At 35.2% G+C, this 23,221-nt stretch overlaps 1 protein-coding gene and 1 pseudogene across 1 annotated transcript; both read right to left on the bottom strand.

Annotated features, from left to right (window-relative positions):
* Positions 1-1,605: 1,605 nt before the first annotated feature.
* LOC146406240 (olfactory receptor 10AG1-like) lies at positions 1,606-4,964 on the bottom strand (annotated as a pseudogene).
* Positions 4,965-11,055: 6,091 nt separating this feature from the next.
* Positions 11,056-12,000, bottom strand: LOC100513907 (olfactory receptor 5F1-like). The gene has a single exon (XM_003122308.4). It carries the CDS (start codon positions 11,998-12,000, stop codon positions 11,056-11,058), a length of 945 nt encoding a protein of 314 aa, XP_003122356.4.
* Positions 12,001-23,221: the final 11,221 nt, after the last annotated feature.

Genomic DNA, 23,221 nt, shown 5'->3' with positions numbered 1-23,221 from the left:
GCAAACTACTACATTTAGAGTGGATAAGCAATGAGGTCCTCCTGTGCAGCACAGGGAACCATATCCAGTGTCTTTGGGATAGAACATGATGGAAGATAGTATGAGAAAAAAATGTATATATGTGTGATTGGGTTGCTATGTTTGTACAGAAGAAATTAACATGACACTGTAAATCAACTATCCTTTAATAAAAAAATAGAAAACATGACTAAACCACATAAATAACTAAAGTGACTCAAAGAAGAAAAGAAGGAAAGACACCAATATCTGAGGATGCCCTCCCATCATAAATGGTGGCATCCCCAGATTCAGACCTTCCCTAATTCTTGTAGAAACAGGGGTGTAGATAGGAATGCCTCACATTTATTTTCCTTCCCATAGCACACATTGCTTTCATTCAACATGCGATGATAATACAGCCACAACCTCTTCTCATCACAGTGGACAAATCTACACTGAGAGCTTTAGAGGCTACCATCTCCCAGCAATGTCTACTTTCTTCATTCTAGAAACCAGTTTCAAATGTTCTCTTCATGAATGTTGTTCTATAGGTAAATAACCACATCTTCCTGACCTACACTGACCCCTTACATAGGGAACTTTTAGAAAGCCTTCCTCAACTCAAATGCAGCAAGGTATTCTTCTTCTTCCCCTTGTTCTGTGGAGCCAAGGGGTACACTGCCATTGAGTTAACATTTTATGTTTCTAAAAATTATGTGGTATTTGCAGCTAGAGTGCTCATCTTCAAATGGGACCATCAGTGCCATGCTTGCTGTATTTTGCTATTAGTTATTCTTTTAATATAATAAAGTTAATTCAATGTCTATTACTTTTCAGACCATGTATTGGAATGAGATATAAATATGAATAATTGATTTTGAAACAGAAAACATAGGCAACATTCTGGAATCTTAAGCAACAATGGTAATAACAATCATTAATGACTTCTATGTGTTCATTCAGAGAATCCAATACCTTGGCTTGAGTTTGGGATTAATTTTATATATAAAAATAACAGCAACAGTTCCCTCATGGCTTGGTGGTTAACGAATCTGACTGGGAGCCAGGAGGTCACAGGTTCGATCCCTGGCCTTACTCGGTGGGTTGGGGATCTGGTGTTGCCATGAGCTGTGGTGTAGGTTGTAGACTCAGCTCTGATCCTGTGTTGCTGTGGCTCTGGTGTAGGTCAGCAGCAACAAAAGCTCTGATTGGACCCCTAGCCTGGGAACCTCCATGTTCCACAGGTATGACCCTAGAAAAGGGCAAAAAGACAAAATAAAATAAAATAAAAAATAACAGCAGACTTTATTTTATGTAATGCAAAAATGTGAAATTTCTCATCTAGAACCATTAAGATTCATATCAAAATTGGGAAAGGACTGAAATTAGTGTGTGGAGACAGTTATCAATAAGAATAAAGCAACTATATTTATTTTTTTTTAAATTTAAAAAAGAAGGCTGGATTTGAAACTCTGTTCTACCCTGATAACTATGTGACCTCAGACGAGTTTCCTCAACTTCCTCATTTGTGAAGAGACAATAAAACATAGGATTATTTAAGATGATAAAAGAGATGAAAAAAGTTTATAAAGTTATGTTTTTGAGTCATAGCACAACCTGTTTCAGTAGAAATTTTTTCAAGGCCACCATAACATCTTTGTTTCTCAGACAATATATCATAGGGTTAAACACTGGTGTGACAATGGTGTAAAAAAGAGAAAGAAATTTGTCCACCCCTATTAAATGACTGAAATTTGGTCTCAAATATGTCATGATGCCTGATCCAAAGAATAAAGCTACAACCATGAGATGGGAGTAACAGGCAGAAAAGGTTTTGGCTCACCCCATGGCTAAAGGCCGATTCAAGATGTTCCCAAATAATTTTCACATATGATCCAAGAATCAACATAAACGGAATAGTGACAACTATGACAGCAACCACATAAATAAACATCTCAATCATAAAAGTATCCCCACAGGTGAGTTTAAGGACTGGAGGTATGTCACAGAAAAAGTGATTCAACTGGTTTGAGCCACAGAAAGGGAGAGAGAAGATCTGGTAGGTAAACCCTACATGCACTAGGATTCCACTGACCCAACAGCCAGCTCCCAGTTGATTGCACAGCCTACTGTTCATGATGAGAGGGTAGAGTAATGGGTTTCAAATGGCAATATACCTGTCATAAGCCATAGGAGTCAGAAGAAAACACTCAGTTGCTCCCAACACCAGAAAGAAGTACATTTGAGTAGCACAGGCCAGAAAGGATATGTTTCTGTTTTGTTTACAAAGACCTGTCAATAATCTGGGGACACTGACTGATACATAACATATTTCCAAGGATGAAAATTTCCTCAGGGAAAAATACATAGGGGTCTGGAGGGAAGGATCAATCTTGGTTATGATGATAATCAGGCTGTTTCCCATCACAATAATCACATAGATGATCAAAAACACCCCAAAAAGAAATCCTTGGAGGCTGGGAACATCAGAGAAGCCAAGCAAGATGAAATCCAGCAATGTAGTCTGATTCCACTGCAAGGGATTTTGTCCCCTGGTTCCTGTCTATGAACAAAAGTTTAGAATTCACTTCAATTTGATGGGCCCAGCAGAAAATGGGCCATAACAAATTATGCTTTTAAATGCACTGACACAGGGTAGCTATCCATCTTTTGGGTTTGTTTTATATTTTTGTTAATGAATTCTAAACTGCAATTTAAAATCAGAAAATAATATGAAACCCTCTCATTTATTCCCATATTAAAGATTATGAATATCTGAATAACCCAGCACACACACACACACACACACACACACACACACACAAACAGTGATGCAAGAACCAATACATAAAGTAATCTATTCTCAGAAAAAGAACTGCTCTAGGCAACATGGGACATTCTTGAAAAACGTTTCTCTGTCCTGATCATTTTAGTCTCCATTTGCTTAATTGTATATTTTCTGCCTACCCCATTTTAGTCTGCAATCATTTATGTTATTCTTTCACATTCACTTTGATATTTTCCCTGAGAGCTCCATCTTGGATAATCAAAAAGCAGGAGTGATTGGTAAGATTCCACTGCTAGGCCAAGTTCAGGCTAGCCTGACCACTCACTATTTGGGAAAGAGACTTGTAAAATAAATATTTTCTTGCCTCCATTATAGAAAAATATTCAATTAAACATATCAGAGAAATATATGTGAGAAATAAAACATCCTGTGAGTCATATGTTCACTTGACACTTAGAAAATGAAATAAAATTAACAGGATTTTGTCGTAATAGTTTCTCAACCCCACTAGGACCCTCAACGCTCTTACCAACCCTACTTATTCAAAATCGTAGATCTGTAATATTAATTAAATATGTTTATAGCCTTTATGGGTTAATTTTTTAAAAATAGAAAATAAATGTATAAAAAAAATTTGATCTCAGAAATCATATGCCTCACACCTGACAAAATGCAGTATCTGTCTATATGTTATATTTACCTTTAAATATGAATTTCTGAATATATATAAAACATATTATACATTGAGGATGTATTATATAGGTATATACATAATATATATTCCAAATCACTATATCTGAATTAACTATCAGAAAGCCTAGTGCTGGAGTTCCCATTGTGGCCTAGTGGGTTAAGAACCGACATAGTCTCTCTGAGGATGCTGATTTGATCCCCGGTCTTGCTCAGTGGGTTAAGGACACACTGCCACAACCTGATGAGGTGAATGTGATGTTGCTCTGGCTGAGGCTGTGGAATAGGCTGTAGCTGCAGCTCTGATTTGACCGTTGGGTTGGTCTGGGAACTTCCATATGCTGCAGGTGTGGCTACAAAAAAAAATTAAAACAAATTGAAATTAAAAAAGAAAGTCTAATGCCAATTGCGATGTAGCATTAGCCTAATCAGCTCCTTATAATTAAGCATTTGCAGACCAAATACGTTCAGTCTCTTGTCCATGGTGCTGGATCCTAAAATCACTTTGTGTGGTTTCCATCCAACCTTCATTAATGCTGAACTGTGACCTTTTTCAACAGACTGCCATATATTCCTAAAGTCACATTTCTGTGAGTGATTTACATTTTCCTTAATTTCCCAAGTCTGTCTTCACTTCCTACACAGTACAGCCTCCCTTTCTTCTTTTAAAGTCCTGAGTTCCTCTTCCTTTTCACAAAACCCAATCAACTGAAACAACTTAAAATTTCTTTTAGTTTCTTAGTTCTCACTAATCTTAAACTCCCCCCTTCTGCGTTCATTAATTTTTCTTTAATTCACAAACTTTCATTTTTCACAGCACACTCTAATGGCAAAAGTTCCCTTCTGGCTCATCTCTGCTTACAGCTCAGAAACGTCAAAAGAAGGGACTAAGGACCTGGGGAGTTATAGATACAAATAATATCTTATTCCAGCTCAGACCTATGATACTCCACTAAAGCTTATCTTGCTATATCTGTCTTTGTGTTTTCTGGTCTCTTCTCTTTTTATTTATCCTCTTTTTGCAATTTGGTAGTTCTTTTAGCACTTTATATCTTCTTACAATTTTTGAGATTTTATGTCTATTACAGTGTATGTGTGTTTTGCTTTTCTTCCTCAATTATACCTTATGAAAACAAACTGGAGAATAAGGGAATTAAACATTTGGTCACTAACATGTTTGAATATAAATCAATATTTTGCTGTATATATTATTAGAGTGTATTATGAATAAATACCAAGTTGGTGTTAAATACAAGGTGTTTTAAATACTATGGACACTAATAATAAACAGTATGAGCTCAGTTACTGTCACCACAAAGCTTAGAGATGAGTGGTAACTTCAGACATGTGAGTCAGGTATTACCCTAAAATGTGCAGAGTATGTGCAGAGTCTATGTCCAGCTACTGGAGAACCGGACAATGACTCAGGGCATGATATTTAATCTAAGACTTTATCAGATCTTAGAGTATCACAGAATCATTCCATTATTTTTACTTTTTTAAAAAATTTGTTGGAGTATAGTTAATTTACAATATTGTATTAGTTTCAGGTGTACAGCAAAATGAATCAGTTTTACATATACACATGTCCATTCTTTCCCATATGGGTTACTACAGACTATTGAGGAGATTCCGTGTTGTACAGTGGATCCTTCATAATTATCCATTTTATATACAGTGCTATATATATATATTATTCCCATCCTCCTAATTTATATCTCCTCTCCCACAGTTCCCCTATGGTAACCATAAGTTTGATTTTGAAATCTTTGAGTTTGTTTCTGTTTTCTATGTAAGTTTACTTTTAATAAAACATAATGAAACATTTTCCAGGAAAAAAAATACCCTTCTCTATTGATTCAGTTTTATATCTCTAAGACTATCCAGGTGTTGTTATGGGTGAGTAGCTTATAAGTATTTCCTGACAGATAAGTAGTTGAATGTAGATTTGCCCCTAATTTCAGTAATCACATTCCATTTACCTAGATTCAAGTATTCACTGATCTTGACACTGAGCGACTTTAAATGGAAATGAGATATATTCTTATAATATATCCTTATTTAAACTATCAGAGTTTAACTTTTCTTGTTTTAAGATATATGCAATAATAATATGTAACACAGGAAGTTGTTTTGAGGAGTAAGTAGCATAATCTATGTTAATGACTGATTTTAAATAGGTGGGTAGGGTTCTACAAGGCATTCTTAAAATCATTAAACTTACTGTATTTATCATCATTATGTTAACAGATGACTTTTTTTTTTCTCTCTTTTGAAAATTTGGTCTCTTTTTCCTACCTTGGAGTAGTCTTTTCTCAATCTAGGAAAGGAAAAATGTACAGGATAGAGTTTTGTCAGGATTAATGAGTTAAAATTAGTAAACTACTTTCTACTGAGTGAGTACAAATCAGCAGCTATATCAAGGTGGGGAAAAAAAAAAACCAACACTCTAACTTACTGGGATTTTCATCTTTATTTTTTCTCTTTCTTATCTGTGCCAGTCTCTGACAATTGTTCTTCAAACACATAAGACAAGAAGACTATGATATAGAAATGTAAGTAAAATTAAACTAAAAGTCTAATTCAAATCTTGTTTAGGATCTGAGCCTCCTAAGAGATAACCTTTGATAATTTGCCTTCCTGAAGTTGATCTATTCTCTCCATTAACAATTAACAGTAGGTGGACAGTTCTAACATGGGAACTTCAGTTCATCCTTTGGCAGTTTTTCCATTTTAGCAGGAATTGGCATAGCTGTGGAGAGTAGAGAAGAATGGCTATTTGAATTTTTTAAATTGTTAACAATGTTTCAACATATTATGTGCTAACCCTGCTAATGATTTTGTGTTATCTCAATTATCGTATTCTGAGTAAAGTAGGCACTTATTTACATTATTTACATTTTCACAGAGAGCCAGAGGCATAGAGAGGTTAATAAACTTCTCCAGTGTCAAGGAACTAGCAAGTGACTTAGGTGATTCAAATTCAGCAAAGCAATGCTAGAACCCATATCCTTAATCAAAATCAATATGTTTCACAGAACATTCAATAGTAATTTTTTTTTTTTTTTAGGTTTGCACCCATGGCCTATGGAGATTCCCAGGCTAGGAGTAGAATTGGAGCTGTAGCCGCTGGCCTACACCACAGCCATAGCAATGTCAGATCCACACTGCATCTGTGACCTACACCACAGCTCACAGCAACACCGGATCCTTAACCCGCTGAGGGAGTTCAGGGATCGAACCTGCATCCTCATGGATGCTAGTCAGATTCATTTGCTCTGAGCCATGGCGGGAACTCTGTAAATATCATTTTGAGTTTAATATTCTGAATAATAGTAATAGAACTGAGTACTATAAAACTCTTCACAACACCCAATTAAAATCACATCTATTTAATATTTCAAGTTTTGTTTTAAAAATGAATGGCATTACTGACAGTGTGTATATTTCAAGTTCAGAAGATGTATTTCATAAAAGAATCTTATTGGAAGAAATTATTTTTATGTCTTTTGGCTTTTGAGTTAAAAATTTACTATAATAAAATAAGCCTGGTAATATTATAATTGCTCACCTTTTGATTTTATGGAGCAATAACCATGTGTTGGTCTTTTAAAGAAAATACGGTCTTGTGAAATACAAATGCCTTGTTTGAAGTATTCAAGTAACAAGTTGAGCCATTCTTATTTTTTCCTTGAAATTCAGACTTGTTTTAAATGAATCAGTACATCTTAAAAAATACCCTTTTATTTACGGCAAACATCTTCTCTCCATAACATGCTGTACTTTTAAGTTCGATAAACCATTTATCAAGTGTTAACTTAGAAAATCATCACAACTGTCTCTCATTGGATTAGTGCTGCACTGAAGTTTCTCTCTCTAAAGAATACGGCCTGAGGAGCAGGAGCCTACTGGCCACTCTCTTTACCTGCTTCCCCATCCCCTCCACCTTTGGAAAGTAAAGCAATTCCCATACTGGGAAAGGTTGTATAAGACAGTCTTAAAGTTGTATCTGTGTATGAATTCTTTAGATACTAAATTTTCAATTGTTTATACATATTTTTTTAACTTAGACTGGAACTTGGAAATTTTCTAGTGTTCATGCATGATCTAATTTTTTTATGGGTTAAGGCTCTCTGTTCATGCCATGTAAAGAAGTTATCTTTAGTTATAGGTACATACAAGAAAAAGATGAATTTGACCAAGAGTTCGTAGTACAATAAGTTTCAAGTTTTTTATTTGAATTAGGTCAGGATGGGAAAATAATTTGAGGGCTGTAAAACTAATAGGAGAGAGAAAGTAGAATGAATTTTTATCGTTGCTATGAATCTGCTAAGCTATGTAACATAATTAATTCATGCATTCAGCATTTCTATATTTATTTAATCATTCAATAAATATCTAACCATATCATATGCTCCTCTATACTCTTCAGGAGGCACAGAAAACTCTGTACCCTACAAACAGGGGGTTCTTGAAATAATAGTGTTTATGTATTTTAAAACATGATTATGCATTAATACACTACATTTGATTTTATTTGAGCTGTCTGAAGTTAAATAGGTTTGCTGTTTATCTTATCTCACAACTACCCTTTACTTAATTGTTTACAAAATGTAGGGTTTCTAATTTTAATAAACCAATGAAAATTATTTTTGAAAATATCAGTTTAGATTTAACAAAGCAAGTAAAACATTTTTTCTTTTTAGGGCTGCACCTATGGCATATGGAAGTTCCCAGGCTAAGGGTAGAAACAGAGCTGCAGTTGCTGGCCACAACCACAGCCACAGCCACAGCAATGCAGGATCCAAGCCACATCTCTGATCTATGCCACAGTTTGCAGCAATACCAGATCCTTAACCAACCAGTTGAGGCCAGGGATCAAACCTGCATCCTCACAGACACTGTGTCAGGTTCTTAACCCACTGAGCCGCAATGGAAACTCCAAAACATTATTTTTATGTATTAATGCCAGTCTGTTTCTGCACATTTTTTCACCAAAATAAAGGACTTTATTTATTAATAATCTCATCTTTTTTTAGGGGGCTGTTTATTTGGATCTATGTGATTCTTAAATATTGGTGATTTCATTTCTTCCATTGTGTTTGCTTTATGACATTCACAGGTTTTGTAAATTAATTTCTGATCCCACTGAATCGCTGAAGAATATTGACCGAACAACATAAAGGCATGCATTTTAAACTGAATTCATTACAAATTATTCAAAAACCCTTTAGTAAGGAAGAATATCAGTTGATAACTAAATTTGAGGAAGGCAGTAATGTTAAATATTTCAGTGAAATAAAAGAAGAGAAACATTAGAAAAACTGAAAGCAATCCAGAGAAGAAAAAGGCAAAAAGAATGCTACATTCATAATGGAGGGGCTTAATAAATATTGTCAGATTAAGAAGAAAGAAAGAGAGAAGAGAAAGAAGAGAATGATAAACTCAAAGTCGGTATGATAATTGGAAGTCTTAACACTTTTGCAATTAAAATTTCTTTTGAGTTAAAGAAAATAGAAATATTCTGAACATGTTTTATGTAAGTGCTTTGAAACATAAGCAAAAAAATATAATAATTTAAAAATACTTTTGGAGTTCCCATTGTGACTCAGTGGTAACGAACTCAGTTAGTATCCAAGAGGAGGCAGGTTTGATTCTTGGCTTTGCTCAGTGAGTTAAGGATCCAGCATTGCCATGAGTTGTGGTGTAAGTCATAGACACAGCTCAGATCCCATATTGCTGTGGCTGTGCTTCCATATGCAGTGGGTGAGGCCCTAAAAAGTCAAAAAAAAGTTTTACAAACAACTATAGGTTAAAAAATAATCTTGATTTATGTAAGAATTACATATTCAATGGATTAAATTTAACTAATAACATTAAATGATAATGACCCACAAAGTTGGAAATATTTGTAGGATTTCTAAATGAGAGTAATTAAACGTAGGATAGCAGAATTAGAAATTAAAGAAGGTTCAAAATATAGATGTCTAAAGTCCAAATCTCAGAATAACTGAATCTCATTCCACACACATTATTTCTATTGCTAAATTTTACTAGAAATTAAAGTTTTTAATGGAAGGAATAGAATATGAGTATTTACTAGCGAAATATCTTGGTGCCCCATGTGATGCCACTAAATAACTATGACAGGGAAAACAGAAAGACACCAGCCTAGGAGAAACCAGCTGGTGCAGAAGAATATAGATGATCGACTCAGTGAAGTAGGGAACCATCTCTGAGATCAGCCTGATCAGTCTGCTGCTGGACCTCTCAGGCCAGATGACCAACGGGACCTGTGGGGTGAGAGCATGGCCCAGGGTGCAGGGACAACACTGATGACTTCAGGAACTTCCCCGAGATGAAGGTCCAATATGTGCACCATTGAGGACAAAGGATGGTAAAACTGGATCATCTTTAGTGATATGTCAGTAGTCTGCTTTGCCACATCCTGGGTGACTTAAATATCACAGCTTCTATCATGTGGCACTTCAGCAGCAAGGGCAAGGGAAGGGTTGTGGGAGTTTCCCTCTAAAAACTTTAAGGGTGGGCTGTCTTCTTAGCAAGGCCTGGCCCCCCACTCAGTTTCCTCCAGAGTTCTACAAAGCCAACTCACATGTACCTCCATGGTAATGCTTAGTTTTAACATTAAGATGCATTTCAGGTTATTTTTTTAATTGTTATTTCCTAAATACAATTTTTAATTGATGTTTATTGTCCATTGATAAAATATTTCCATAAGCAGGAAATCCATGAGCCTATTGCAAAGAGTATATGTCAGGTTCATCCATTAAACATTGATCTGCTTGCTTTGGAACTATGCACTGATTAAATTTGCCAGTAGCTGAATGTGTGTGCCTGTGGCTTTGCGTGCATGTGTCAGTCTGAGTGAGTGAAAGGGAGAAGAATCAGAAAATTTTGAGAGATAGGAAAGGAACTGGAGAGTTTTGTAGTTGGTATATTCTAACCAGACAGCAGTTTACTTGATACCATACATTTGTACAAACTCACACTTGGTATTTAATGAATATATGTGTGCTTTGAAGGAGAGAAAAGGAATACATATGGTGGAGAGTTTATTATTGCAATTATAAACACAGTCCTTGAATGTAATGTAGGCAACTCCTCAGGAAATAAGTCAATAAATTGAAATGGAAATCTATTGTAAATTCAAAACATTGGTGACATAGGTGATATCTAACAATATTTAATGAATCGTAAATGGTGAAAAAGACGGCCCAGAGAAAAAACAAATGGACAATTACAAATATTTTATGTGGATACAGCCATGTGATTATAACCTTTACTTCAAAATGCTTAATCCTTTCCTTCTGTAACCAAATTTTCATTACTAATAAGCCCTGTTTTTGAGAACTTAACAGAAATATAGAATGATTAGGTGAAAATTTCCATAGGTTTATATAAGTTTGATAACTTAGTTTATATCTAATTAGATACATACACTTGAGTATTAAAATAAAATTATTACTAGAAAATAATCTAGCAAAAAACAGAAAGCTTGTAAGAGTATTTGAAAATTCATTAAATACACTATTTAGTTAAGAAAATTAAGCCAACGATCATAGGAATGAAGGGACACTTTTCCTAGTAATTATATTCCATAGAGCCTTCTTTACTTCCTTATTCCTGAGGCTGTAGATCAGAGGGTTCAGCATGGGGATCACCACTGTGTAGAACACGGAAGCCACTTTGTCCTGATTCAGGGAGTAGCTGGAAGTAGGTCTCAGATAGGTATAGATGGCGGTGGAATAAAACAGAATGATAGCTGTCAGGTGGGAGGCACAGGTTGAGAATGCTTTGTGCCTCCCCTCCCCTGAATGCATACGAAAGATGGAGAAGAGAATGTAGGAGTAGGAGGTGAGGATCACCAGCAGAGTCCCGACCATATTCATGCCAGCAAAAGTGGACAATGTGACTTCATACAGGTGTGTGTCCGAACATGAGAGCTTAAAAAGTGGAGGGTTGTCACAGAAGAAGTGATGGATGACATTGGACCTGCAGAATGGCAAACTGCTTATATAACCTGTGTGGACCATGGAGTTCAACAGTCCTGCTGTAAGAGCCCCTGCTGCCATTTTTAGGCAGACGGTCCTGGACATGATCGAGGAGTAAAGCAGAGGGTTGCATATGGCCACATAACGGTCATAGGCCATTAACCCAAAAAGGATGCATTCCGTTGTGGCAAAGGCTATAAAGAAGTACATCTGCAGGAAGCAGCCGGCAAAGGAGATGGTTTTCCTTTCTGATAATAGGTCTACCAGCATCTTTGGAGTGATGGTGGATGAATAACTAACGTCTGCAAAAGATAGGACAGCCAGGAAGAAGTACATGGGTGTGTGAAGTCGGGCCTCCATCCTGATTAAGAGGATCATTCCAACATTCCCCAAGACTGTAAGTGTGTACATCACCAAAAAAAGCATAAAGAGGGTAATCTGTTGCTCCAGTGTGTCTGCTAACCCCAACAGGACGAACTCAGTCAGCAAAGTATGATTTTTTCTGGCCATTTATCACAATTAGAGTACACGTAACCTTGTATTAAGTGTAAATAATTCCTTACCCAAACTTAACAGGAAATATTAGAAATACTAATGAGGTCAGTAACACATGGGGAAAAAAATAAACCCTGAGATAATATAGCATATTAAATAGAGTCACCACAGTAATGAGAAAATTAGTGGACAAATGAGCATGCACCAGGATTTATTAAGCAATTGTCTGAATCTGATTCGAAGGATTCTCAATCACTGATCTAAGTCCATTGCTTGGACTGCAATGCAACATACATATTCTTTCTCTTCAAGCCCACATCCAAAATGCAAAGCACAGAATTATCCTTGCTGAAGCCTTTTTCATTCTCTCAACAAGTATGCAAGTTTAACTCAAATGTGTTTTTTTTTTTATCTCATCAAGACTAGTCTGTACATTCTTCAACACCAAAATCCATGCAACGCCATCCAGAAATCACTCAGCTCTTCTCTAAGCAGCAAAAAGAGTGACCATCTCAAATTACCATTATGTTGATAGCTATCATATTCTTAAAAATGATTTTCCAATATTTTCACAGTAGTCTCATTCCAGAGTATGCTATCAAATCAATGCCATGTAGTAGTAGACTCTATACCTGTCCACAGCTGTGAATAATGGCACCAGATACTTAGAGCTTCCTTCTCAGAGTTCTACTTGTGTAGTCAATTATTTTCTTTTTTATTACTGTCCTTAGCAAGCTCAGGTAAAACTTAAGAACATTTTTGTTCTTAAAATGAAATGAAAAGCAGAGAAACTTTGAATTAACACTTTATAAAAATTTGAGATACCTTCTGAGTATATACACATTGCTGCCCTTTTATTTTGTTTTCCATAAAGAGGGTTGGGTAACCATGGGGACTGGATTACAGGTTTTAATTACGGTGTCAATCCTCTAAAGGGAGAAACTCCAGTCTCAAAGAAATTGAAATAGGATAACATGAAGATAAATGGAATAAAATATTATGTGGCTCTTTGATCATAAATTGGTTTCTGATCTCTACGTTACTTTCAAGTTTTTGTCAAAGCAGAAAATAATTTTAACTGGCTGTTGAATTGCCTCTTTGTTTGTAGTTTAAGCTTATCAAAAACATAATTTATTCTTCTTTTGTGTGTGCATGTGTGTGTTTGTGTGTGTAAGTGTGTGTCTGTGTGTGTGTGGGTACACACTCCCCTTGTTTGGGTAAGTTTAACCTTCATTCTAACTGTTTTGAGTGAAATGAGGAGAGGATACTAACTAAATCTGCTGTTTAAAGAAATACTATAGCCTGGGCAATTAAGACAGTGGATTATGATATCACTTATTTGTGGAATCTAAAATATGAAACAGATGCTATAAAATTTCATTGTGATGACCATTGTACAACTATAAATGTAATAAAATTCATTGAGTAATAAAAATAAAATAAATTAAAATTAAAAAATAAAATATGGAACAGATGATCCTATCTAAAAATGAAAACAAACAAACCAAAAAAACCAGAAACAGATTATGGCCAAGAAAAGCAGACTTAGGGTTTCCAAGAGGGAAAGGGGAGGGAGTGGGATGAAGAGGCATTTTGGGGTTTTGGGGGAATGCATGTTGTTATATTTGGAATGGATGGGCTAGGATCCTACTGTACAGCACAGGGAAATATGTATGATTGGGTCACTCTGTTGTAAAACAGAACTTGACAAAATTCTGTAAATCAACTATAATAAAAAAGGACGTTGGTTTAGGAAAACCTAAATTTTTAAATTTAGATGTGGTCAATTTCCTATATTATATTAGTTTCAAGTTCACAGCATAGTGATTTCTATTTCTACAGATTATATTCCATTAAAATTATTACAAAATAATGGCTATAATTTCCTGTGATATGCAGTATATCCTTGTTGGTTATCTATTTTATACATAATATCTTTATCATATACCCCTAATCCCCCCCTTCCCTCTTCCTCTTATTCATTTTGCCTTCAGAGATAGATCCAGAAAATATTGATATGATATATGGCAAAGCATGTTCTGCCTATGATCTCTTATAGGGAATTTATGATTTCTGGTCTTACATTTAGGTTTTTAATCTATTTTGAGTTTATTTTTGTGAAATAATGTTCTAATCTCATTGTTTTACATGGAGCTGTGAAGTTTTCCTAGCAGTACTTGAAGGAACTGTCTTTTCACCACTCTATATTCCTGCTTTCTTTGTATTAGCTTAAATTGACCATAAGTGCATGGGTTTATTTTTGGGGTCTCTATTCTGTTCAATTGACTTATGCGTCTGTTTTCATTCTAGTATCATGCTGTTTTTGATTACTAACTTCATAGTGTGGTCTGAAGTCTGGGAAGGTGACACCTCCAGCTCTTAAAATTCACATGGAACCACAAAAACCCCTAATTGCCAAAGATACCTTGAAAAATAAGAACACAAGTTATTTTTATGATTTCAGAATTGTGTTGTCTTGTGCAATTTCTGTGATTCTGATCTTATAAGGGGATGCACTTACAGTTTTTCCAGACTGAATTACACAAGTACAGGTGGTGAGATAAATCACACTGGGTGCCCAAATCATGGGGAATCTCTTTGCACAGAAAACTCATAATGCATCAAGTAATATATTACAGTTTTCCATTTAAATTCTCAATTAATTTTCTATACCAGTCTTTGAATTTGACACTGATAGTTTACATATCTTGCAGATAAGACAAGCAAAATTTAAAACTACTAAATGACTTTGCAGTAGACAAACTGTTAGGAAGTGGAAGTATCAACTTTTTTGATGTGAAATAGACTGCCAGATAGTTAGTTCTCTAGCAAAGTTTATTTAGGATAAGCAAAGAATTCCAGTTCTGGCTCTGCACCTATGGTGAGCCACTTGCAAATTCTTACAAGGCAAAGGAAGGAGAACTGCTTTAAGGGGAAGAAAAGGAATTTGGGAGGGCTGCAGAAAAAAGCAAAGAGCTAATGGTTTTTTGTTGGATGATTCATTTTTCAGAAAAGAAGAGGAGTCTTTCTTCTTCCTCTTGGATTCTGCTATAGTCAGAAGGCATGAGAGTCCCTGTTCTGGTCTCTGAACTCTGTTTAGCTGAGGTTTCTGTTTGTTAATTTTTTTACAACTTGAACATAATCTTCAACAGAAATAGTTATTAACCAAGTACCTGATTATCTTGTCAAGTTCCATTTTATCAAATCACTTAGGATGCATATACATTTACATGTGTGTGTGTGTGATACCATCTAGTTAATCCAATCTTCCAGCCATCAGAATAGGTAGAGTAGTTCTGCACCTAAAGATCTGCACATGGTACAAGATACTGTTTGAAAACTTGACTTGTAAAAATCCTTTCACCCTGCCATTGAAAATTATGTCATGATTGATACCTGTGAAATGCACAGTATTTATCTACATGTATGAAACAATTAACAGCTTAAGAATAGCAATGCTTAAAAACAACTTGTAACTGAGCAATCAAAAATTTGAATAAAGACCAATAGGAGGAGAATTAGCATAGTGAGTCATCTTGAATTATAGATTGTCATAAAGAACAGATCAATATTATTGAACCCTAAAAACAAAAGGAATTCTTAAATTCTACAATACTAATAACAGCTTTCAACTTAAACTTCAAGGGAGAGACAGAAAACCCTGGTCTCTGCTCCTCCTAGAAACACAGCATAACTTCAGCCATGTCTAGAACAACTCTCTCAGAATGACCGGGAGACTAGTAGTATTCCCCCAAGATCTACACAGAGATGGGGGAGAAAAAATGATCTCATGGAGAAGCACACCCCTGGTGGGCGACCCAGAAGAGAACAGGGGTACCCCAGGCTCAGGCATTCCCTGAAAAACAAGGTGTTCAAGCCCCACAGTGCTCACCCCAGCCCTGGTGTTCTGAAACATGAAGACAGGCTCCCTTGGCTTCTTTTAAAAATTGTGGGCCTTATAGGAGGGCTGTGGGAAATCGAGACACAGCTTTTAAGGAACATACACACAGATGTGCTCACTCCCAGTTCCCAGTTAAACTTTCCAGTCTAAATCAGTTCACCACAGATTCACAGAGTTGTATCCAGGCTCTTTCTATAATAACTGAAATTCAGTTAAATAACACCTGTGCAAATAACACCAGCTATGCACAATTCCTTTTTAATACATACACAAGCCTAATAATATGATCATAATTTTCATAACGCTTTTAACATTTTAAAATCTTACTATAGTTGAATGAGTGTACCTACATATAATAATATTGTCATACCAGTTAGGTAATACTATATATAACTAGAAAACTTACAATGGGGTTTGATTCAATCGTCTTTTACCCAAATCTGGTATATACATACACACACACAAAATTAACCATTTGTTTTCTAAGAAAATCTTGAATAATCACACTTTCATTTATTTTTGGATATGTGAGTGTATAATATTTGAAGCTAATGGGATAATATTGTAGGTAGGTATATTTCTGAGCAAATGATATAGGATGTGAAACTTATGGAAATCTTAAAACTGGTAAACAAAATTTTCATTTAACTTTAAAGATTTTAAATTTAATAGATGCTTATATTATTTTATATTATCCAGATCATTCAACTCTTACAAATATCTGCAATAGTTATAAACAGGCAAGATTTTGTGACTATTTTCCTAGAAGTCATTTCAAAGCTTCCCAGAAAACCAGTGACTTTTTAGCCTATGGACACCTTTCTCTACTGGAAGGTGAATCTTTCCCTAGGTTTCTCTGGGCAACCAGCATTTCTCAGTACTTTCCTAAACAACTAATCCAAATCTGGGCTTAGCCATCTGAGTTCATAATATTTGTTCCTCAGTGATAAGGCCACAGACATAAACTTTCCCCATAAAAAACATAGCAGGAGTTCCCACTTTGGCACAGTGTGTTAAAAAATCTGGCATCGGTGCACCTGAGGCATAGGTTGTGGCTGTGGCTCGAATTCAATCCCTGGCCTGGGAACTTCTGTATGGCATGAGTACTGACATTAAAAGAAGAAGAAGGAGGAGGAGAAGAAAGTAGCAGAGGTAGAGCTGTCTTCTAGAATGCAAACTTACTCCCTATCATACAGTTTTTCAAGGTCTCCATAGAATAAGAAAGAGGTGAGGGAGATACATGTCTTTTTTGAAGACTCCTCACTTATAAACTTCCCCCCAATCTTGATCCTTCACCCCAAACAAGTAGTGGTTAACGAATCTGACTAGGAACCATGAGATTGCAGGTTCCATCCCTGGCCTTGCTTAGTGGGTTAAGGATCCCACTTTGCCATGAGCTGTGGTGTAGGTTGCAGACGCAGCTCAGATCTCACGTTGCTGTGACTGTGGCTGGCAGCTATGGTCCGGATTCGACCCCTAGCCTAGGAACCTCCATATGCTGCAGAAGCAGCTCAAGAAATGCCAAAAAAAAAAAAAAAAAAAAAAAAAAGTAGAGTGGTGTTTGCATTCAACTTCCTCACCACAGTAACTAATTAAATTAACTATGACTCTTATGACTTAGACTCAGGAGAAAATCTTGTGTTCTAAAATAATGTTCACAGGTGCAAATATTACTGTCTTGTCACCAATGATTCCTCTTGCGACAATACAGGAAAAATAGAAAACTGCGTAGGCTACTACAGTAATAGAATAATTTAAAATTCAGCTGAGAAGATCGCCTTGACAATAACTGAGGTTCTTACCATTTCTTAAATAATGTATTAATTCACATTATGTAGACATAAATATTGTAAGGGGTAAATATTGAGACTATGGGAATTATCTTCCACAAAGGGAGGTCCTATGTAATGTACCTTTGGGTAGAGACATCATAGAGTTTGAACTTCTGTAAGGTGTCTTTCCTTCAGTGCCATCGCTAACTTACTTGGTGTTAAATCTAATGACTTTATTTTATTCTTTAATTCAATAATACCTCAAGAATTTCACGCATCTATGGAAACTTCTATTATTTCTGCATGAATATATTTATTTTTCCTTCTGATTATCTTATGAGGTGATATAGAAATTGACTTCATGGAAGGTGCACAAGAAATAAACTCTCCTATTCCAATAATTATAGTATTTTGACCAGCTATAAATTGGGTGCTAATCAAAGGGACATTACAGTTTATGAGATGTGAGGTAAGTCCCATATTATCAGGTCACTAACTCAACTATTACCATGAACAAATTACACAAAAAAGTAATTCGAAAGACCTTTTAAATGAGCTATCTTTGTTAATTATTGATATCAAGTAAAGATGATATTTATTTTTTTGACAATTCAGTTTTCCACAAATCTTGGTTTATTAGATAAGATTATCATATACTTCCTAATTAAACATTTTCAGAGACTTCAACATCAGATAGAATGAAATCCTTAGTAATAATAATAAGATAATATAATTATATATAACTAATATAAATAATAAAATATAATATAATTATACAATATAATATAGTAATAATAACCAAAAAATCCACTCTTGTGTATTTATAAAATATGTTACTAACTGAATGCATTTTTGGTTTTTTGTTTATGTTTTTCCTTTTTACTTTCCTAATAACCTTTTTAGAGAACAAATCTTTGTAGTTATTGGCCAAAGTAATAGAACAGTGTCTGTCATGTAGTACCCATTACTTCATTATATTTTAAAATGTTGAATTCAAATCTTTAATCAGCTTTATAAGTGATTAATGATACATCACTTCTTATATTATGAACATTTTTATGCATGTCATTTCTCTAAGGATAACCTAAATATATAAATATAACTCTAATAAATTTATTCAGATTAATAAGGCAAATGCATATAATAAATCATAATTTAAAAATGTAGGAAACACAGGGCCTTTACAGCCATTTCTGTTGCTAAAATGCATGTGTGGGTTTTTTGCTAATATAGATGAATGAAAATTATGTTGATTCATTAAATAACTGTAATGTCTGCTGTTTTCTCTTGAGATTCAATAAGAAATAGCATAATTAGGGGACATTCAGATTCTGAGCCCTATATTTTCCCCAATGCAAGACATAGCAATTCACAATTTTCAAAGGGATTCATTACACTAAAGAAGAAAATAAAGCTAGGAAGGAGTCCTGATTTCTTTACCATTTATTCATCAATTATCTCTTAGGAGAGCATTGTTTACAGTACTTATCCCCTCAGTAATAACTGCTCGGTATAGTCTTTAAATTTAAGCTAAAAAATGTACCAAAGATTATAGTTAATGAGACTCTTTGGGTATTCAGTTTGCATGATTAGTGTTGGTCTATCTCAAAAGATGGCAGCATTAGCACAGCAAATATGGGGATTAAAAATGGAAAATGAAAATGCTTCCATAAATATTGGACAGTTACCTTAAATGTCATATTTGCTTTCACAAATTAATGATTAAAGGTCTATTTATTTTTTTGCTTGAGTATTTTTCTAAAAGAGTTATTACCCAAAGTGTTTTTCTTGGTCGGTTGTTTGTTTTGTTTGTTTTTTTTGTTTTACTTATCTTCTTTTATGTGAATAACAATACATGGCAAGCCAGATAAGTTGCATTTAGAGGCTCAGATATAATTTTAATCAGTACTTATGATTGAATTGACATCTCATGATCCAAACTAATAAACTGAAGATTAGTTATATTCAATTTAAAATTACATAAAGAAAGCCATGTGCAGTGTTGCCAATTCTATGTAACAATTACAGGAGTGTGCAGATAGCAGAGGAAGACACCCCCAAAATAATAAATAAGAGATATCATATGGTATTTGTCTTTGTCTTTCTGGCTCATTTCACTCAGTATGAGAGTGTCTAGTTCCATCCAAGTTGCTACAAATGGCATTATGTCATTCTTTTTTATGGCTGAGTAGTATTCCATTGTGTATATATACCACATCTTCCTTATTTTTAAAATTGAAACCAAAGGAATAATAAAAATAAAGAGGAGTGCTTAGTTCCTGTCATGGCTCAGTGGTTAATGAGCTCAACTAGCATCCATGAGGAGTTGGGTTCGATCCCTAACCTCGCTGGTTAAGGATCCAGCATCACCATGAACTGTGGTGTAGGTCACAGATGTGGCTTGGATCCTGAGTTGCTGTGGCTGTGGCGTAGGCTGGTGGCTAGATCTCTGATTCAACCCCTAGCCTGGTAATATCCATATGTCATGGGTTTGGTCCTAAAAAGATAAAAAAATATAAATAAATAAAAAATAAAAAATACAGGGGTGCTTTTTTATTATTTTGTAAATTGAGGTATACTTGAGTTACAATATTATATTAGTTTCAACATTAAAATATAGTGTTTCAAAATTTTATACATTATACTCAATTTAAAGTTATTATAAAATATTGTATACATTCCCTATTGCTGTACAATATATCCTTATGGCTTATTTAGTTTAACCCTCTACCTCTGTTTTGTCCCTGCCCCTTTCCTGGTAACTACTAGTTTGTCTCTATATCTGTGATTCTATTTATGTTTTATTACATTCATTCATTTGTTTTATTTGTTAGATTCCACATATGGGTGATAACATAAAGTAATTGTCTTTATCTGACTTATTAATTTTACCAAGCATAGTACCATCTAGTTCCACCCATGTTGCTGCAAATGGCAAAATTTCATTCTTTTTATAGCTGAGTATTTTTCAATTGTGCATATATACAACATCTTCATTTATCCATTTTTCTGTTGATTGAAAATCTTGCTGTGGTGCAGTAGGATCGGCAGCATCTCTGGAGCACTGAGACACAGGTTCTCTCCCTGGACTTCCATGGTGGTTTAAGGATCTGGTGTTGCTGCAGCTCATAAGTTGCAGCTTCAGCTCTGATCCCTAGCCCAAGAACTTCATATGCAGTGGGGCAGCCAAAAAATAAAAATGCAGTCATTTGTTGATGGACACAGGTTGCTTCTATTCCTTGGCTATAGTAAATAGGGCTGATGTGAATACTAGGATGCAAGCATCTCTTTGAACCCCTGTTTTTATTTTATTCAGATATATAAGCAGGAGTGGAATTGCTTGATCATCTTGCTGGTTTACCTTTCATTTTATAAGAAATCTCCATACTGTTTTCCATAGGGGTTTCACCAATTTAAATTTGTACCATCGCACAAGGATTTCCTTTTTTCCACATCCTCAGCAACTTTTGCTATTTATGGTCTTTTTTAGGATAGCCACTGTGACAGGTATGAAGTGATTTTGTGGTTTTCATTAAGGAAGTAGGATAGTGGGGGTGATCACAGAGAACTTCTGCTTTGGGGAATATTCAAAGTTTTTTGTTTTATATTTAACCCAGGAGGTAAGTTTATATGTATTCACTTCTCCTAAATTCTAAAATTTGCATATTTTAGAATAAAATTTCATATTTAATGTAATTTAAAAATAAAGAAGTTTAAAATCTTAACTAAAAAAAAAGAAAAAAATTCCAGGAACTTTTTCAAATTTAGCACTTGTGTCAGAGGGGCCCCAGACCACTATCAGGTTCAGGGATTCACTAGAAAGGAAGGCCTCAGAAAACTTAGAAAAGCTGTTATATTTATGGTTATGGTTTATCTCAGCTAAGATATGGGTTGAAATTGGCAAAAGACAAGCGTGTATAGAACAGTGTCAAGGAGACACCAGGCAGGAGCTCCCAGTGTCCTCTCCTGGTGGAGTCACATATACAACTTAATTCTCCCAGCAGTGATGTCTGTCAACTCTTAGGAAGTACTGTCAACTAGAAAAACTTAACCAAATATTGGTGCCTAGGGTTTTATTAAGGGTCAGTTCACAGGCATGGAGAAGCCACAAAATTGTCCCTAGTTACTTCATCTTGAACAACTCCACCCCAGAGGCAAAATGATGACAGCTTAGTCCAAAGCCTCAGGTGTATAAAAAATAGCCATTCACCATTAACTGCATTATTGGCATATATTGCTTGATGTGGAATCCAGAATACAAAAATTCTCTTATTAGACAGGCTATCCCAAGGTTCTAGAGGTTATCTCCCAGGAGCTAGACAAGAGATAATCTTGAAAACCTTCAGAATATGCAGTGTGTGGGGAGCTCAGGATGATTTAGTTAACTGCTGGCTACCTAATAACAATATAAATAACATGGTGACAATGATTCATCAATAATTGTAATTCGACTCTTTAATTCCCCAAGCACAGCAAATGATTGAATCTTCAAAATAAGAGTTAACTATTGTGTTTTTTTTTTTTTCCTTTGTATTTAATGGCTGCACACATGGCATACAGAAGTTCCCAGAACAAGGATTGAATTTAAGCTGCAGCTCCGACCTGTGGCAATGCCAGTTCCTTTAACCCACTATACCAGACCAGGCATTGAACTGGGACCTCCATGGCGCCCCAAGATGCTACAGGTGCATTCTTAAATGACTGAGCCATAGTGGAAACTTCTGAGTTAGTTATCCTTTATGAATGTAATCACCTGAGTGCCTCTGTTTATAAGCATTATTCCATGTCTGATCATCTTACCAGTTACATGGTTACAAGTTTCATAGTCAGTAACTACTATGTAGCTTTTAATGTGTATAGTGCTTTTTCCACCTACCTGTCTGACAACTGGGAAATAAACCTTCCATATTATTTTACTTTTTCTTTGCAGGGAAAACCAAGAACTTTCAGAATTCTGTCTAAATATGGACAGTTTAAGCTCTGAGGAAACAAATCCACAATGGACAACTGGACAACTACCATGGCCAACTGGAAATGTCAGAGATCTAGATCCAAATTTTCCATGAGTCCAGTCACTTGGGGTATTTTGGGATATCCCCTGGAAGTGGAAGAACGCTTTTCAAAACCGTGAGTTCCCAACCACAAAAAAGATACAGCATATTAATAAACTGCTTCCAGTTATGGAGGCTACACCTTATATATGACTTTGGACCCACTTAGGAAATCCTCTTAAAGGTTAACAACTTTGTGTAAGATGCCTTGCCAGCAATTCTGGATTTCAGTCCTCTTCATACAGCAGTCTCAAAATTGACTCTGGCACATCAAGGTGCTATATGTAGTAGCAGAAAATTTTCACTATTTTATGTAGATCAAATTTTGGCTTCAGCAAATTTGCCTTTCTGATTTTGAGAAATAAGCATCATGTTGCTACAAGGATCTAGTTGAGACGAAATATATAACCAGGCAACACCACGTTATCCTGTATCCTAAATTCTCTGTTATGAACATGAAGTTATAAGAGAGAATGTCATTATTTCCTATAATTCGCGTATATGGAGCCAGG

The sequence above is a fragment of the Sus scrofa genome, chromosome 1 (assembly GCF_054392235.1).
Source record: "Sus scrofa isolate SSC_HxYL_T2T_F1_AM1 chromosome 1, Sscrofa_HxYL_maternal_Yorkshire_Landrace_v2.0, whole genome shotgun sequence".
NCBI classification, from domain to species: Eukaryota; Metazoa; Chordata; class Mammalia; order Artiodactyla; family Suidae; genus Sus; species Sus scrofa.
This window is presented reverse-complemented; position numbering and strand designations above follow the sequence as displayed.